This window comes from Pogona vitticeps, chromosome 4, assembly GCF_051106095.1.
Source record: "Pogona vitticeps strain Pit_001003342236 chromosome 4, PviZW2.1, whole genome shotgun sequence".
Lineage (NCBI taxonomy): Eukaryota > Metazoa > Chordata > Lepidosauria > Squamata > Agamidae > Pogona > Pogona vitticeps.
Genome location: NC_135786.1, coordinates 97,522,650 through 97,542,055, shown reverse-complemented (window position 1 = coordinate 97,542,055; position 19,406 = coordinate 97,522,650). Strand labels below are relative to the sequence as shown.

The 19,406-nt window shown below is 43.5% G+C and overlaps 1 protein-coding gene and 1 long non-coding RNA gene across 4 annotated transcripts in view; both read left to right on the top strand.

Annotated features, from left to right (window-relative positions):
* LOC144588654 (uncharacterized) overlaps positions 1–19,406 on the top strand; it is a 364,336-nt gene that overhangs the window by 273,335 nt on the left and 71,595 nt on the right. The gene's annotated exons all lie outside the window — the stretch shown is intronic.
* OLFM3 (olfactomedin 3) overlaps positions 1–19,406 on the top strand; it is a 219,924-nt gene that overhangs the window by 197,955 nt on the left and 2,563 nt on the right. For all 3 annotated transcript variants that reach the window (XM_020788726.3, XM_020788725.3, XM_072998022.2), the window contains exon 5: positions 18,127–18,233. In XM_020788726.3, coding sequence (XP_020644385.1) covers positions 18,127–18,233 — 107 coding nt within the window. The remainder of the gene's footprint in view (positions 1–18,126; positions 18,234–19,406) is intronic.

Below are 19,406 nucleotides of genomic sequence, written 5' to 3'. Positions count from 1 at the left end.
ATCAATCCCATGCTTGTAGGTTACAGATGATAAAAGATGATCACAGTACATTATCTGCATGCTGATGCATGCTAACAGATGATCATAATGTGAAAACCTGGGGCCTATGGAATAGCATTCATAAGAATATAAGAAGAGTCATGCAGGGTCTGACCAAACACCTGTTTCCTCCAACCCCACAAGCAGAATGTGAGGGTGATAGCCCTCTTCCACTTGCCTTATTCTGAAACTGGTACAGTGGTGCCTCGCTTAACGATGTTAATTCGTTCCAGCGAAATTGCTGTAGAGCGAAAACATCGTAAAGCAAAAATAAAAAACCTATTGAAATGCATTAAAACCCGGTTAATGTGTTCCAATGGGCTAAAAACTCATCGTCCAGTGAAGATCCTCCATACGGCAGCCATTTTCTGTGCCTGTCTAGCGAGGAATCCATCCTAGAAAACAGCGGGGGGGGCATTTTCTTCAGCCGGTGGCCATTTTGGATCCCGATGATCAGCTGTTTGCTGATCGTCGTAATGCAAAAAATAGGTTCCTGAAGCAGAGGACCGATCATCGCACAGCGGATTTTGCCCATAGGAAGCATCATTTTGCGATTGCAAAAAAGGCATCATTAAGCAGATCCATCATTATACAGGGCAATCGTAAAGCGAGGCACGACTGTATTCAGAAACATACTGTCTTTGACAGCTAGAGATAGTATACTGCCCTTGTGACTTACATCCATTGATAGTCTGTCTGGTCTCTTTATAAAGCACTCCAGATTGGCAGCTATCACTAGATCTTGTGCTAACAAATCCCACAGTTTAACAATGTTCTGTGTGCAGTGTATAATATCACATATAAGCTACTGGGGATGGAAGCATCCAGCAGATGCCAGGGCCTGACATCCCTGGCTGAGCCTATGGTAAAATTAAGTGTTAGAGCTCAGCTCTTCTGTTGCTCCTGCTGTGAAAATGAGGAGCTGCACAAACCCAGTTAAGTCCCCCAGCGATCACAGCGTTGTGTTGGGCGGGCAGTTTCTGTTCTGTATTCTAACCAGCATCAGGGGAAAATGAACACAAGAGCTGTCTTTCTATTGCAGGAGAATGAAATATAAATGCATTCCTATCTTAACGTTGCATGCGGTGAGAGGGAGCTGGCATTTAGGCTGGTTGGGAAGCACAGCCTCAGCTCCGAGGCACACCTGCTCTCTGCACTGTTCTCAAGAATATATTTGGCAGACAACTTTCATGGCCCACATTGATCTTCCTCAGAATACAGTATAGCTATGCATCCCAAATTACAGTGGTGCCTCGTTTAACGAGTGCCCCGGTTAACTATGAATCCGCATAGCGATGGCAAAAAAGCAATCACTTTTGCCATCGCTTTGCGATGTTGCCTATGGGGAAAAATCGCTTTGCGATGTTTTCGACATAGGCCCCATTTTCCCCCAGCTGAGCGGCGGGAGCCTCCAAAGGACCGCTCCCGCTGCTCAGCTGGGGGAAAATGCCGGTGGTAGCCTCGGAAGGACCCTTCCGAAGGGTCGTTCCAAGGCCACCGCCGGGATTCCCCTTCGGAGGGGGCATTTTCCCCTAGCTGAGTGGGAGCCCCGCTGCTCAGCTGGGGGAAAATGCCAGTGGTAGCCTCGGAAGGACCCTTCCGAAGGGTCCTTCCGAGGCCACCGCCGGGATTCCCCTTCGGATGCCTGAAAGGCATCCGGACCACTGCTGCCGCCGCTGCCACTTGTATCCGCCCCACGGCCGGCTCCCCCCGGCATGGTCGGACTCTCAGGAGTCCGACCATGGATGGGGTAGCCGGCCGTGACGCGGATCCAAGCGGCAGCGGCGGCAGGGGTCCGGATGCCTTTCAGGCATCCGGGGCTAGGATCCGCCCCCCAGCCGGTTCCCCTTCCATGGTCGGACTCTCAGGAGTCCGGCCATGAATGGGGTAACTGGCCGGGAGGCGGATCCAAGCCCCTACCACCACCACCGCCGCTTGGAACCGCCCCCTGGGCGGTTCCCCTTGCATGGTCGGATCCGACCATGGAAGGGGAACCGGCCGAGGGCTGGATCCAAGCGGCGGCGGCGGAGGTAGGGGCTTGGATCCGCCCCCCGGCCGGTTACCCCATCCATGGCTGGACTCCTGAGACTCCGACCATGGAAGGGAAAGCCGGCCGGGGGGCGGATCCCGGCCACCGTCCTCCCAACCCTTCACCCCCTTCTCCACCGCCGCCACTGGGCTTTGGAAGCGGCTTCCAAAACCCAGCGGCGGCGGTGGAGATGAGGGTGAGGGGTGGGTCGGGCAGAGGCGAGAGGAGGGGAAAGGCTCCGCCGCCACCGCTCGGTCGCGCTGGCCAGCATTTTCGTGGCCAGCAGCGCGTCCGAGAGGCCTCGGGGGAAGGCTTCTCCACCGCCTCTCGGACGCGCTGGCCGGGCGCGGGGTGGCTCCAAGCGGCGGCGGCGGGGGCAGGGGGGTTCCGAATGGCTTCCAGTGCTTTGCCTGGAAGCCATTCGGACACCCCCTACCCTGTCCCCACAGCCGCTGAGAGCCTTCCGAGCTCTCAAAGGGCTTTCTCCAATGTGTGTGGGGGACGCCCTTTGAGAGCTCGGAAGGCAAATGTCGGCGGTCGGCGGTGGCTTTGGGGTCCATCCAAAGCCACCGCCGACTGCTGACATTTCCCCCCAGCTGAGCAGCGGGGCTTTGAAGCTCCCGCCACTCAGCTGGGGGAAAATGCCAAAGGCCCCATTTTCGGTCAGCTGTTCGGCGGTTCCAAAATGGCCGACCCGCTGTGCTGCCTCGCTTTAGAGGCACCGAAAATGGCCGCCCCTATGGAGGAACATCGCTGAACGGTGAGTTTATCCTCCATAGGAACGCATTAAACAAAGTTTAATGCGTTCCTATGGCTTTTTCCGTTCCGTTTAGCGATGTTTTCGCATAGCGACGATTAATCCGGAACGGATTAACGTCGCTATGCGAGGCACCACTGTATATCCCTAATAGGCCCAGGTAGTGGAGGCACTTGTCTTGCTGATGATCTTTTGCTATCAGGACATGGCTGAGAGGCACTTATTAGCAACTTTAAGACCGCATTTCCAGAGAGTTTCAGAGGGAAAGCAAAATTTGGCCTAATGCATTCATAGGGATGTATGTTTTTCAAAGGTGGCAGAAGGGGCATAGCAAGGGGGAGGCGGCCTTTGTTGCCTCTGTTGCCTTCACCCCTGGCCAGCATAGCAGCCTCCTACCCCTTTTAAAGCCTTCTCTTCTGGGTTGTTTTCCAGTGGATTTAAGACGTCACCGTCATGATTATACTCTGCAGTTCGATATCTCTGTAAAAGCATTAGCTTACTCGTAAAACAAGGCTGGTCAGTTTTAGCCCCTGCACCAGGGGTGGACAATTAATTTCTATAAGGGGGGCCACATGAAAAATCTGAACTGTGTTCTGGGGCCGAACCAACTTTACTTAAAAATAAAACAAAACAGTGATGTTATGATTGTTTTTATTTTAAACATGTTAATCTTCACAAATACTAAAGAGTTGTGTTTTGTTTTTTTGTTTGTTTGTTTTTTGTTTGTTGGTTGGGTTTTTTTTTCCAGTATGTTAAAGATAAGCAACTGATCAACTTCGGACAAAAAGCTATAAATGCTTTTGATGTTCAAAACTGTCCGTGGGCCGTATGTGGCCCTCGGGCCGCACGTTGCCCAGGTCTGCCCTGCACTGTAGATTTGGGGAGGGGGAAGGAAGGGGAGGAAATGGCCATTTGCCAAAACAACAACAGCAACAACCCAGGATCCGCTTCAGATTTGAGGGTTCCCTGGAGCAGTGGCAGGACAAAGCTGTCCGAAGCTCAGATCAGGCTATGATTCTCTGTCTTTAAATCAAATTTGTACTGGAAGCAACCTTTTGAAAAGGGTTGGGGGGGGAGCATCCTATGTAAAAAAAAAAAATGATAGATACCAATCCTGGAGCTTGCCAGAGGACTGAAGACCTAGTAGCTGCATTGGGAAGCTAAGTGCCAGATGACAGTCCTATGAAAGTCCACCTGTTGAGTCTGACATTTGACCACTCTGCTTTGCTGCTTCTTGGGAAGAGGGGGTCACCCTGGAGAACAGCTTGAGTGCTGGAATTTGGGCCGCAAGCCATTTCCACAGAGGAGAAACTTGAAATCATGTAGATGCATGTCATTTTAAAAATCAGCACAGACCTTACAAAAACTGATAGGCTGATTAAAGATAAAAACACTGGTTCCAGGCTAGCTGATGTTAACAAGGAGCAGATTAACCAGCTTCTACCATTAGAGTCTTTCTTTCTTTCTTTCTTTCTTTCTTTCTTTCTTTCTTTCTTTCTTTCTTTCTTTCTTTCTTTCTTTCTTTCTTTCTTTCTTTCTTTCTACATTTTGATTAAGCTAAAGATATAGAATTTGTGTAAATAAGATATATGTGCACCACTTAGTGATAACTGGTTGCTATCAGTTCGGCTGTCATGGTTCTGTCCTGCAAAATTCTGGGATTTGGAGGTACTTAGAATTCTCCACCAGAAAGCTCTAGTGCACTTCCTTGAATTACAGCAGAGAATTTTGACTACAAATCTCAGGGTTCTTTATGCTGGAGGCATGACAGTTAAAGTGCTATTAGACGGCGACAACTGCATAAGCAGAGAGTAGTACAGAGAGTAGCAGCTACAGTCTGTAAGAAAATGGCCTGCTTCAACCCATTATAATGTTGGGGTTCTCAGCAACTCCCCACAAATTATGAAACCATAAAACGCCTTGACATTTCCTCACAAAAAACATCCAAGAAATGGCAAGAATAACAACAAATATCATTTCAGTTTTGTTGATATTTCCCTAGGTTCCTGTTGTGAAAGTCCTACCTCCTGTTAATCCTTTTAGTATTTTTATTATGCTTTCAAATCATGTTGCCTACCCTGAACATTCGGCAAAGGCAAAACTGATGTAGAAATAAAACAGAATTAATTAATGAATGATTATCTTATATTGCCAGCTGGGGGAAAACTTTTCCAGGGTCATGTTCTGAATTATGCACAGAGATGAGGATGGACCATAATTTCTCAGTCTGTAAAAGGTGATCCAGTGTGACTCAGTGTAGTTTCATGGTGGGCTGTAAGTGCCTCTCAACCTTTTCAGTCCTATTTTTGGGCTGCAGAAATGGGAAGGCACTTTCTGCCTTTCATGTAGTTACTGCTAACATCTCAATAATTTCAAAGGGCAGGGGTTTTATATATGTACTATCTAGAAGGAGAAGCTTTTCTATCTCCCCATTATGCACTTTGTTGGTGGAGGACTACTTATCCAGTCAGAGGCCATTTTTCCTCACAGTACCTCTGCTGAAAGATGCTGTATCAAGATATTGCGTATTTCCAGTAAGACAGAGAAAAGCTGTATTTTCCCCCAACAGTGCCTCAGAGATATTATTGGATGCTCTCAGATGAAACTAAGAAAGCTACAATCGTTTTCCTATAAGGGCAAAATCTTTTGCAAGAACATGGACAGTTCTTAGCCATTAACAATTATAAATGTAATTCTCCCATTTCCAAAATGTATAAGAATGTTAATAGTTCACAGATTCACAGAATACACACAGTTTTCTTGTTTCTTCCATGACTCAAATTGCCTGAGAAATTCTTCATCCAATAATTCTGTGAGGGTTGCTGGCAGCAACCAATCAGAATGTGTGAAGGGAGGTAGGAATTTTGAGTCTGTAGAAAGGCCTGGAATCTAGAGAGGACTGCTTTTCCTTGTAGGAAGGATTATTGTATGCTGAGTTCCTGTCGTCCTCATTCTTGGATTGTTGCCCTGCATTTAGGATCTTTTTAACTTTTTTTCTTTATGTGGGTGGGTGTCTCATTTCCTTAAATTATTTTTGATGCTGCCAGGCAACCTGCCCATGCCAGCAAGCCTCCTTGTGTTTACTTTTTTTAAAAATCCTCCCCCCCTCCTTTTTCTTTTTAGGATTTCCCCCCAGTTTTGTTTTGTTTTGTGTCTTTGCCTTTTCCAGATTATTGTTGCTGCATGGCCTGTCTGAAGGACACAAAGAAGAAAATACGAGGCATAAAGTGGTGTGGGGGAGAGGAATCTTCCCATAATCTAGTAGATTGGGGGGGTTGGTTGGTTGGTTGGTTGGTTGATTGATTGATTGATTGATTGATTGATTGATTGATTGATTGATTGATTGATTGCTCTTATTTGCTTGCTTGTTCTTTTGGTTTTTGAGAGAAGAGAATGTGAGGTTTTGTCTTTGTCATTATTTTGTATTTGGCTTTGTTTCTTTTTGTCTGTGGAATGCTCTCCCTATTTGCTTAGACATTTTGAATTATTTTTAAAAATGTTATTTGATTAATTTACTATTTTTTATTTTGTTAAGGATTTATATTTTGGAAGGGTTATGGTTGGGACTGCTTCTGTGTGGGAGGTGAATATGGGGGGGCTTTGTGACTGTGACAGTGTGTCACCAAACTGTGTGACTTTTATGATAAAAACTAGTGACTGCAGAGATCTGATAATAGTTTTTCTTTTTCATGCACTGGTACCTGCTTTTGAAGTAGGCTGATTTTCTGTTGCTTTGTCTCTACTTTTCTGAGTAGTTTTTAAGGGTTATTTATGGCTTTGTATTTTCATGGTACTAGAAAACACAAATGGGCAAACACAAATGGACAACTGAAAGAGTCTTTCCTTTTTACCAATATACGAAAAAGTTAAGATGAAAGAAGACTAAAGAGACACCCTTGAAAGAACCTGAAATGAAAGAAAAAGAAAAAAAATTGCCATGGCCATCCCTATAACATCCAGTTCAGAATAATCAGCAGCTGAGCAATGCAATGCAGGAGACATGGTGTCATCCACACTTCCTGGAAATAGCCTGAATTGAAGTACAATGGCACCTTGCTAGACAGTTACCCCGCATGACACTTTTTTCGCTAGACATTGACTTTTTGCGATCGCTATAGCGATTCGCAAAACAGTGATTCCTATGGGGGAATTTCGTTGGACAATGTTTGGTTCCTGCTTCGCAAACCGATTTTTGCTAGACAAAGATTTTGACAGCTCCCTCCGTACTCGCAAAACGGGTGTTTTCAGGATCTAAGCTTCGCAAGACAGCTATTTAAACAGCCGATTGACAGTTCGCAAAGCGACTTTCCTATGGCCGATCTTCGCTAGACAACGACGATTCTTCCCCATTGGAACACATTAAACAGGTTTCAATGTATTCCAATGGGGAAATGCTTTTCGCTAGACGATGATTTCGCTAAACAGTAATTTCAGTGGAATGGATTATCATCGTCTAGCGAGGCACCACTGTAATGCTCTACATGAGTGGTTCCCCACTTTGGGTCCCCAGATTTTATTGGACTGCAATTCCCTGAAGCCCTTGCCAGCATAGCTGGTGATGATGACTTCTGGTAGTTGCAATCCATGAACATCTGGAGACCCAAGGTTGGGAATCGGTGCTTCAGACACTTTCCAGGAAGTGTTGCCATGAGTCAATATACTTTCCGCATTGCTGCTGATTATTTTGAATTAAAAGCAAGCAGCAGCATCCTGTACGGCTATGAGCCACAGGCAGGTTTCAAATGTTGTAGTAAGTGATGTGGGATGCATACTTAAACAATGACAAGGGGGAAATAAAAGATCATCAGTTCCCATATTAAGTTTAAACTGGATGTATGAATTGATGGTCTTTTTTTCTCCAGTTAAACATTAATTTAATACCAGAAATTTCATACATCATTAAACTACACCAACATTACACTTGATACCATTCAATTTGGAAGGGTAATTAGGGTCATGCCTGGTTAGGACTTAGAATCTAAGCTACCAGGGAAATTCCAGTTGTGGCTAGAAAAAAATATATATTTCCTGCAACCCTCGAGAGGCACTGCCAGTATGTGTTAGAGCAGGGTCATCAACCTCTGGTCCTCAACCCGGTGCCAGTCCATGGGCCTGCCGGAACTGGGCTGTGGGTACAGATCTCTCGCCCCCACACGCACGTGCAGTGGGCGTGTTGCCCTTGCAAAAGGGGAGTGTCTCACCCGTGGTGGCCGTGTCATGCTCACAGGGGGTGTTGCGCCTGGGAGGCATGTCATGCTCACACAACGGGCGTTTCGCACTTGCGGGGGCCACCCTGCATTTGTGGGGACGTGTCGCCCACTGCGAGCAAGACATGCCCACCACGAGTGTGACACCCCCCCCATGCTCCCGCACATGGAGCTCGCTCCCCCTGCCAGTCCACAGCCCCAAAAAGGTTAGGGACTGCTACTGTGTTAGAGGGACAAGTGGTCTGATTCAATATTAGGCAGATTACTATGTTCTTAAGATAAGAAACTGGTCTCCCATTGCCAACTCAGATACAGGGGTGTAGCAGAGCCGAGTCTCACAGTGTTGAAACCCCAAGACTTTCTGAGTAACAAGAAACGATTGCATCATCCCTTCAGGTTTCCCTTTTCCCACTAAGCTTACCTGCAAGTCCTCACAGTAGCTATGGCACAAATGGACTGTCCAGGAACAGTATTTTGTTGCGAATGATCCTTCTTGTGGTGGCAAGTATTTTAAGATGGTTTGGTCTCAGTTGGGCATTTAAGAGTTGTTGCTGTTGCTGTTGTTGTTTTTACAAAAGACCTCTTCCTCCTTTATTGGTATGGTCTGATACAAGTGACTAAGTTTTGTCCTTGTCTGTGGCATGGTAGTGGGGACTATCACAATGAGTGCCTGCACATCTGACTGTACCACTATACCGCCATACATGAACCTCAGGAACAGCTGCTGTAATGTTCTTAAAAAGCAGCATGAGCTGTTACTTCATTTCTTCCCCAACAAGTAACATAATGACCTGAACAGGAATAGCAATGGAACACATTGTCTTTCATAAACAACATTCACAGCTCTGCTCTGCTGTGGATGTGCTGGAAATTTTTCTTTTCAAACTTCAGAACAAAACTGCCTCCAAGTCACATTGATCAGATTTTCAATGAATGCAACAGCAGGTAAAGACGATTGGCATGGATTACTGGCCATGCAGGCATTGCAGAAGAAGTCAATCAGCAGGGAGGATTACAGTGAGATGTGGAAAGAGGTGTGGGGGGGGGCTGTATTTCCTCCAATACTTTCCAGTCCTAATTTTGCAGTTTCTGTTGGACCCATCCATCAGGGCAGATTCTCCCTCTCTGTGTTCCCAAGGTCAGTACTTAGTGGGCCGGTTGATGGGAGTTTTTTTTCTTTTTATTGGAGTAATTTTCTCTTCTAGCAGCTTCTAGTGGGGGGGGCCCTGAGAGGCTCAAAATAAGGCAGCCTGATCCATCATGCTCACCACTCATGCTGAGACATGCTTCAGGGCCTACCTTGTCATTATGAGTGGTTTCCTGCATGTTAATGCGGTGAGAGGGGTGCAGCTGTAGAACCTAGACTTCAGTGAAAGCTCATTAATCACATTTGCTTTCTTTTCTGGTTTCCCCCCTCAATACCAACTAAACCCATCAGTAAGGGGGAAAAAACCAGTCTCACCACCTCCACCACTTCTATTCAGATAGCTTTTCTAAATTTTGTTGTAAGGGGAGCATCCAAGTGGGACACGTCAAAAAAAAATTTTTTTCAGGAGACTTGGCATCTCCATGCTGAATTGGAAATTCAAGTTTGTCTTCTGGGTTAAATTCAGACACACCTATCCATGGATGGAAGGCAATCAGCTTTAGTGCACTCTCACTCCAGGGCAATTAGGAGAAATATTTTTTCACTATTTCCTCTTGCAGTCCCCTCCCCTCAAAAAAAAAAAGATGCTGTGGAGGGTTAGGAGACAGCAAAACAGCATAGGAAGTAGTATTTTCCATGTAGCAAGGAAATCTTGAAAAATTCTCTGTCAAATCACCCCATCAGTGGAATTCTTCTCAAGGGAAATAAGGGTTGCACCCACTGAATTTAAAATATTTTCATGGGCAGCTCTCCATATGGTAATCCTAGGGACATATCCCAAGAGCAATAAACAAGACCACAATGAGGAAGGAAGAAGAAATAACAACAGTTTGGTGTACATACTCTTGTCTGGTTTCAGAAGCTAAGCAAGGCCAAGTCTGGAGAGCACTTGGATGGGGGACCACCAGGTAACACTGGAGATATCCTGGAATGGCTGAGAAAGAATCCCACCTGAATCCCTAGAAAACCTCAGCCAATCAAATTTGGGAATATTTAGATCATAGGTTCCCAGAGTGGTCTATATGGACCCCCAAGGGTCGATTTCGACTTGCAGGGGGTCCACATCAGAGAGAAAAAAAATTGCGGTCCATGAGATGTAAATGGGGGTCTATATGAGCAGATCCCATTAGGGAGATCATAATAAATACTTAGGCGATCCGTAATTACACCAAACACAGATTCTGTGTACATAATATTTCATAATATTATTTAATTAGGTACTATGTACTATCTGTATTGTGGTGTGCTACGTCCATGTGTAACTTTGTAAAATTATTGGTAAAATTTTATGGTAAATGTCGGTGTGTTGTAAATGGGATTGATTACATTTTGTCATTTCTCATTACTGAGCTATACGGGCACACACATCACACACAAACATACTTGTTTAGACTTGTGTCAAAGCTTTGCATGGACTTGTTTGATTCATAATTGATAAATAGGAGTGTCAGAGGCATTCAGTTGCTTTCTGAGTTTTGAGAAGTGGCTTAAAAATACGTTCAAAAATATAGATAGAAAATACGTAAAAGTCAAGTAAATCAAAATCATCTTCTTTAGGAGTGCCTAAGAAAAGTAAGTACAAAATTTTATACATAATTTGTAGTTGTTACAATTGCATAGGGCGTCTGCGAAAAACAAATAAGTCGGCAAGTGGTCTACGGGGCAAAAAAGTTTGGGAACCTATGTCCTAAATGGACCAATCCTCTTACGCTGTAGAAGGCAAATTTCTATGTTTTGGAAAAACATAGGAAGCAGCAGTTAAAAACAAATTGTAACATTCAAGAGAATGATTTAATATATCCCTTCAGCCCATTCTTCCCTTGTGACCAATACTGCTGCTGTGCTGAGCCACCAACAGCCCCAATTTCCTCCACCCAGAGTTTCCCCAGTGAGCACTTCTGCAGGAGAGTCAAGCCAACACTGAAGGTGGCCATGACCAGCTTTTCCACCATGTTAGATGGCCCCAAGTTCAAGGCATGAGCGAATATATTGCATTTTGTGCCTACTAACATAGCAGCGGTTGATGCAGGTGCTGAGCTGGACAGGAGAAGCTCATTACTGGTTAAACTTAGCAAAGGGTGAGGAAAATGAGGGGCTATAGACTAGAATGCAAGGAACAATAATATCAAATCTGGTAGTGGACATTGAAGATTATAGAGATGGGCAGCTGCTTGCCCTGATGTCCTGCATCTCCAAGATAGCAAATTTTCTCTTGATGGAATGCAAGCTATCTCCCTTTCCACAGCATTATTATACTGCTTCTCCACTGATGCTTCTCGTGAGCTATGATTCAATGGGCAGGAACAGATGGGGAATCTACATAGGATGATGGCATCTGTTTGCAAAGATAAGCTGTGCACTTGAACCCTATCCAAGCATCTTAAACAAGCACACAGGGAAGTGAGAGTGCTGGCCCTTCTTATTCCTTTGTTGCTTTCATATATCCATGCCGATTAGCAAAGCCATGGAAAAGCAAGTTTCAGAATCACACGGGGGCCACCTTTAGGTGTATGGGAAGCTCTCCCAGATTTGAAGGAAGGGAGGGAGGGAGGGAAGGAAGGAAGGACCCTAAACTCAGGAGAACTAATTGTGTCAGAAATGTATTGTTTGTTGAGAGTTTAGATTACATTAACTAGCAATATAAAAAAATGATTAAATGCAGAAAGTATGTAGCCCTGTTGAGTCATTGCATAGAGGGGAAGGTTCCAGTGCTGTCCCCTCTGATATCAGTTCCATCGCTCTGAACAAGACTGAACAGGAGGGTCTCTGTTGACCCCAAGGGCTCCCCACATAGGCCAGAACCCTGATTTCCCAGGGCACCAGTTCCAATGGAGGGCCCTCCCAGATAGCAGAGGCTATGCTGTTCAGACTGATCATCTTGCATATATTCAGAGCAAGAGTCAAGAGACAGGTGAAGGTACGCCCAGAGTGCTTCCTCTGCTCATGTGATGAGTGTTCCCAGATATTGACTAAATGTGGCTTACGTCTTGAAACAGTTGCAGTTTTCAGGTTTTCAGGCACAAGAACTGGGCAATGAGCTTCATCAGCATCCCAGTCTATAGTCCTTTCTGGTGTTTCTTCTTCAGCAAGGGAACAACCACTGGATACTTTCAGCCTGTCCTTCAACTTGTGTGGCTGCCTCCAAAGTGTCTTCTCATCCCCCCCCATCGTCTGATACTGCAAAATGCACGAGATGAGGTTACCATACTGCAGATTAGATCATCCCTACTCAGCTTCATCAGCTGCTGCTTGAAGAAAGTGGCCGGGGGGGAGGGCCTTGAAATCCAATGATATCACATGTTTTTTCAGTACAAGATGTTTCCAAGGGAGGAAGGAGGAGACACGTACAGCGCCTGTGACATCTACTTCCAGCCTGGGTAGTTCATCAGCTTCAACATCTATTTAGTTTGAATGTACTTCCATTAAATCCATTTTTTTCAAGCAATGGATTGAATGCCTTAAGGCAGCTTATCAGAGCTTTTGTCCCATTGCAATTGAATGAAATAGGCTCAGATGATACAGTGCATTCATTACCAGGAGCTTAAGTGAAGGCAATGAAGTCACAACTTGACCGATGCAGTCACATCACACACACTATCCTGCTTGTCTCTGGCCTGACCTACTTCGTTGCATGCCGGATTTCTAAAATGAACATATTTCTTGAATTTTTCAGCATCTTGTTTATTCATTTGATCATTTTCATTGGTTGCCTGCATAGCCTTCCTTTCCTTCAATTAGCTCAAAGGGACATATATGACTGTCTCCTCCTCCTTACTCTATCCTCACAATAACCCTGTCACGTAGATGAGATTGAGAGATGAGGTGATTGGCTCAAGGTCACCCAATTTTCCAGGATCTCTCAAAACTCTAACTGCGGCACCCCGTAGGCTTTGCTCTTTTATCTGTAAGTCATATCTTCAGTTTTTCAAATTTCCTCATATTTCAGTTCTTGTCATCCAAAGCAGCTCAGCTTCATATAACTCTGTACCAGGGGTGGGGGCCCTTCCCCCGCCTCCAGTTGATGAATTCCTATCCAGAGCTTGCCCCACCATTGTCCAGGATCATTAGAGTTGGTGAGAACTGGAATTTTATCACCATCTGTCTATCTGATTCGTAAAGTCTATCTGATTTTAATAAATGCCCAAAAAAGTCCCTTATCATAAAAAGAAAAGAGGTGACTGTTTGTATTGGTATAATTATTATAAGGCATGAAAAAACATTTAGAACATTTTTTCAAATGCATTGCTTTTTACCATTTCATTAGAAATACTTGAATCTTGAGTAGTGGTTTCCAGCCTTGGGTAACCCAGGTCTTTCTTGGACTACGGTTCCCAGAAGCCTTCACCACTAGCTGTTCCAGGGTTTTGGGAAGTTCCAAGAACACCTGGGTTATCCAAGGTTGGGAACTACTGGTCTAAGGAGGAGTGCACCAGCGTTTATCCTCAGTCATAGGATTTTGGCTTGCATTCACCATATGGCCATCGTCTCCCACTTCCCCATTCATCTATGATTTTTAAAAAGAAAATCTCTCTGAAAGAGTTGTTGAAATGCATATTTTTAAACCAGGGATGGGCACACGTTATGCCTGTAGGACCAATTCTGCTTTTACCAGAATCCTGAAGTTTCCCAATCAGGTCCAGGTGTAAACAGTGATAGAATAAAATCATTTCAAGCCCAGAAATTTGTTTTGAGTACTAGGACCAGGTGGAATTCAGGTGTTCCAGGTTACCCCACACTTTCTTTGTTTCAGCTTGGTTGCAGGGGTGGAATGATGGGAAAGAATCAATGTGCTGGTTCTCTTGTTTAACAGTTATCCTACCTTGAATCAGCTGGAGATCTGCCGGGCGATAGAAATTTCCCTTCTGCCCAAAACAATTACTATATTATTTCTCAAAATGATTCTTTTAAATTCATTTTTTCCAGAAATGTGTATTTGTAAATGTAAATATATTCTCTCAAAATCTACATCTTAGTCTCCCTCTCCCCTCCCCTTTTCCTCAAACCATGTACTGTAAGAGTAAATGAAAACTATAAAATCAGAGCTTGGAATATTAGTTTTAGAAAATCAAAGCTATGATTCATTTCATTCACTCTTTGAATATCTCATATACCTCAAAAATCTGCTTGGGTCACTGTAAGGTAGAAGTGAAATGACACTACTGTATTTGGCTCTGGAAGAGGAGTGTAACTGCCCCTCATCCATTGTCACAGTCTCTGAACATGCGCAGAAGATTTTCTCCCTTTGATACGAAATTCCTTTCACATTCGCTGAGTCTTCCCCTTGAGTAAAAGGACATGGGATGCATTGCAGCCTAAAAAAGTAAGAGACTGTGAGAAGAACTGCCCTGTTGAGTGAAATGAACAGAAAAACTCCTGTAGGAGCATAAACGAATTGGTCACTCTCCAATTTTAAATCTCTGAGGTCCTGAAAATGTCAGTCATTGTAACTGATGCAATAAACTAGCTAGTAACAAGTCCAAGTTTGTTGACGATATGTCCAGAAATCTAACCTGTAGATTGCAAGAAAACTGGGATTTTTTTGTTATGCAAAAAATATTCCTCTCATTATCCATTAGCCATGATATTTCAACTAATTGTTTCCAAGCTTTGCAATGGATAGGTGAGAGCCAGTCTGCACGTTGATTCAAGTTCTGGTTGATCTGTATCATAATTCACAAACCTTCATATTCCTCAAGCATCCTCAAGTAGGGGTGCTTCATTTCAGTCCCTGCTCCCAACGGCACTTTTTGAATGAAAGACTCATTAATTTGAGCTGGACACAAATACCTTATGGTCACTTTACAGCTCAGTTAGTGAGGCTGGAGTTTGTCCAATGGAAGGAATAGACAGGTAAAGATCTGTCACAGTAGCCTATCTGTCATTCATTCCTGGTTAGGCACAGGATTCTCAGTCGACTTCTATCGAACAACAAGAGCGATGCAAGTCTCTATAGACATGCATTGCATTAACAAGAGTCATGCCATTACTTTAAAACAGAACTGAGAATCTAGACTGAGTTCTCTGATGAAAATTAAAATCCTATCCATTAATCAAAACCCTTTGTGTTTAGCACTTTTTAATTAGAGAGTTTAAGGCACACCCATCTCAAATGTAAACAAAATCTACTGAGGGGAAAAAAAGCTTTTCATTTAACATTTTGTGTGCAGTCGGCACCATGTTGACTTAAGCTCCAGAATGCTGAGAAATAGTATCCATTAAAGACCACACAACCTAAAGGGAGAGGGTGATCTCAAGAGATCAGAGGGCCATGCATGCCCATCCCTGGACCTTGGAGAACATATCCGTTTCTGTGCTCCCAGCACCCAAAATGATTTGCTTACAAAAATGGGGGAGGGGAGGCTTTACTGAAAAAGATCCCCCTATATTCTATAGGAGCCAAAATCAAATCTACTTTTTTTCAGATTTTAGGAATTTGGGGTGTAGTGACCCCTCAAAACGTGGTCAAATTGTCCCATTTTAAAGGAGCACAAATTAAACCTTTTTGAGCAAAAAAAATAAAAGCTTCAAAAATGTTCTAAAACTTTGGAGAGCTACAGAAGGAACATATTTGGACCCCCAAGGAACCTATATGTAGTCCAGGGTGGTATGCTGCTGACGTCTACTCTGAACAGGCACTTTATTTAGGCAATATGGATATGGCATAGTATTATATGCTGTAGATGTTCCAGTTTCATCAGCACTTTGGAGGTGAATGGATGTCAGTGGCAGGGTGGTCGACACAAATCTTAGTTTGGTTTATTCACTAGAGTGGACACCATCTGTTAAGTGACAAATGAAGTTACCCTTCCATGTTTCAAGTCTTCAGCAGAGTACTTGTGAGATTTTACAATATGCTACACTATTTATGTTCCCTCTTGATATCACTAGTTAATATTATAATTTGCATTTCCTTCTTTTAAAAGTTTCCCTTTTCTCTTTAGATATTTCCAAAGTAGCAACTCTATTACCCTGTTTCCGTATGTACAATAGAAACAGAACAAAGCAATGTTAAGATTAACATGTTTATTTTAATGTGGGCTTTCGTGGATTACAATTAGGCATCTGCGGTGTTTTCAGACAAACGCATAGCTACAAACCGAATCCAGGCATATTTGTATATTTCCAGAGTTACCCCAGGGCAAAGTAAAGAGCAACACCCCCACAGATGCTAATTGAATCCAGCATTTGCACATTGCATTTAGAAATACAGAAGGAGGAAGAGAAACTAGGGAAGACAGAAAGTATGCTGTTAGCTTAGAAATGAACCTCTTTGGCTTTCCCATTGTGAAAGTATTGATTAAATCATCAAAGAGCTTGTAGCCAGAACACAACTTATTTCAGATCTCGGAGACCTGAAGTGCAAGGGCGGAGAGAAAGGATAGAAGGTGTAGCAGAAGTCATTCCCCCCCCCCCTTAATTGCACTTTTAAAAAGGGATCAAAGCCAACTATGCTCATTGCCCTTTTAAAGTCTCTCACTCACTCCCTGGTGACTGACATGAGAAGCCAACTGAGAGTTTCTCTTGATGGGTGAGGGAAAAAATCAATATAGCATTGTTTATATACACAATACATGTGGTTGAGGGAGTGGGGACAGAGAGAAATGGGATACAAAAATGTCAGTTGCACTGTTAACACTGTTAATGAACCTCCAAAGGCTGACTCTACAGACAACCTGACCATCAATAGAGAAATGAGCAAAAGCTAAATATCTGCAAGCTACTGTTAGACTTTTGTTTTTGAAGAGTTGAGTTTTACTCTCACAAGTTAGTAAGTTGTTCTGAGGCCAGAGTACGTGCAAAACAATAAGGAAACAGTGTTGTGAAAACCAGCTTATTAATCTACATAGTGTGTTCTCTCCATAGTATTGTCAAGGAGCTGGCAAGCCAGGAAGGAGTGAAAAGCTCTACTTCGGCCAAATCAGTTGTGCACATTTTAATCTGGATCTAACACATTTTGCTGTGCTGTGCAAACAGAACTGCTTACAGGTAGATGGACATTATAACAACAGTACAAGCTTCAGAGCACAGTTTAGGAAAGTTCCCCTTCTTTGACTGTAGCTCCTAGGGTCCTCCTGCCACTAAGGTTCATTGTCCAAAAAAAGACATCTTGACATTCTGCTTTCCAGTTCTAGAACTTGGCACTCCACAAAAATAAAAGTCAGAATAAATACATGCCATCAAGTCAATTCTGACTTATGGTGGCCCTTTCCAGGTTTTCTTGATAGAGAGTATTCAGATGCAATTTACTATGCCCTTCTTCTTGGGGCATCCTGGGACTGTGCAGCTTGCCCAAGGCTGCACAGGATGACCCTTCTCTCTGGAGGCCCAACGGGGAATCAAACTCCCAGCCTCTGGCTGCACAACCAGATACCTAAACCACTGAGCTATCCAGACAGCTTCTACATACACTTAAATCAAAATGCAGATGCTTCTATTTTCTTTTCTTTGTATTTAGTGAAACTATTTCTGTCCTTCCTTTTGAGCCGCAAGGATCCACATGGTGAGTAGCAACAAAATAAAAACATAATGCATAATTAAGCAGCAATAAAACAAATCAACACATAAAAAGGTTGCAACTCAGCAGCAAAGAACCAGCAGCGTTATTCAGCAGAGTAACTACTTAGCTATCGGTCGCTGCCAATGTTCACTGGAAAAAACCCATGTCATATTGTCTTTCTTGTTACGCACATGCTACATAAATCTATCCGAAAGGGCAGTCTACCATTACAGGGTCAGTTTTTTCCAATGTGTTTGGTTTGCATACCCACATCAAAGTTTAAATGAACTCATTCCTTCTTTAAAGAAACTTAGCAAATGGTCTTTTCTTTTGGAAGAGAGGAAAAGCCGAAGGGCAGCCATTCACAGCATCTGGGAGAAGCATGCCTTCAGTATATATTATGGTGCATTGAGAGTTTTCATACATTCACTTTGTTTTTCCTAATTTCAGCATGTGGCAAATTGATGAAAATCACTGGTCCCATTACAGTCAAGACATCTGGAACCCGGTTTGGCGCTTGGATGACAGATCCATTAGCACTGGAGAAAAATAACAGAGTATGTGGCATTTATCATTTCTTGCTGGGAGCCAAGCAGAGATTCTTTCCCTTGGTCAATGAATACTGACGTTCTAAATAGAATGAGGAGCAATGCAAAAATGTTTTAAACAAGCAAACAAATAGAGTTTACCTTATAGGGAATCAGAACTTTAGTCCATCATTTTTGCTCCAGGATTTCTCAACCTTTTCTAACCCATAGTTCCTATTGATAAACATAAATGACATTTGTAAATATAGGAAGACAAACTCTTTTTTCTTATTTCTTACATTAAGTAGTAGAATCAATCAGAGATAAGGAAAGAAGAAGTGCACTACTGTATGTTATACAGTAGTATGTTATACAGTATGTTATATAGTAGTGCAGTGAGTGTTTTTGGCTAACAAATACAATTCCTTTCTCCCTTTTCCTAAGGGAAAAAGTATGATGTTGCAAATATTTTTTCAGTAATATTACATATGAAATCCTGATCCATGCCTCCAGTGGAGAGGAGGGGTCCCAGTGGTTGAGAATTTGAGGAGTACTGAAGGCAGGACACTTTCCAAGTCCATGCTACCTGAAATTGTTCTAGGACAGGAGAAGAACTGAGTCTTTCATAGGTAAAATATACAAAATGGATGCGGGGCGGGGGTTGATCTGTATTGCAATTCCCAGAATCTCCCAGCTGATAGCTATCTGAAACTGTAGCAATTAAAAACAAAAAACAAACAAACAAAAACCTTCCAACTCTGTATGTGCTCTACAATCACAACCAATAAATTGCCCCTCTCCAGTACAACCTGACTGCTAGGCAGAAGTGGTGAGGTCTGTTCCAAGATCTTGTTGGGAACATTAGTTTAGTTCTTTAAATCTATCATGTGGTATGTGAAGTCCATTTCAAGTCCAAAATGACTGTGCAAAGCAAGCAAGCTGAAACAAAGATCTAGCATGAGGAGGATAAGTGGAGATGATGAGCAATTTTGGTTTGCTCAGCAGGGGCACCAACACATCATTCAAAATGTTGCAGCGCACCTTTATTTCCTAGCAGGCATGCTCATATTCAGGACTCCTGAAAGCTGTAAACCGTGCCTTTCTCCAGGATGTGATAATAACAGAATAAGGGTTATTATCAGAAGCTGGTTTTTGATTCCGCAGGAGTATTTGTCAAGCTGAGTACTACAGAGGAGGGAGTGG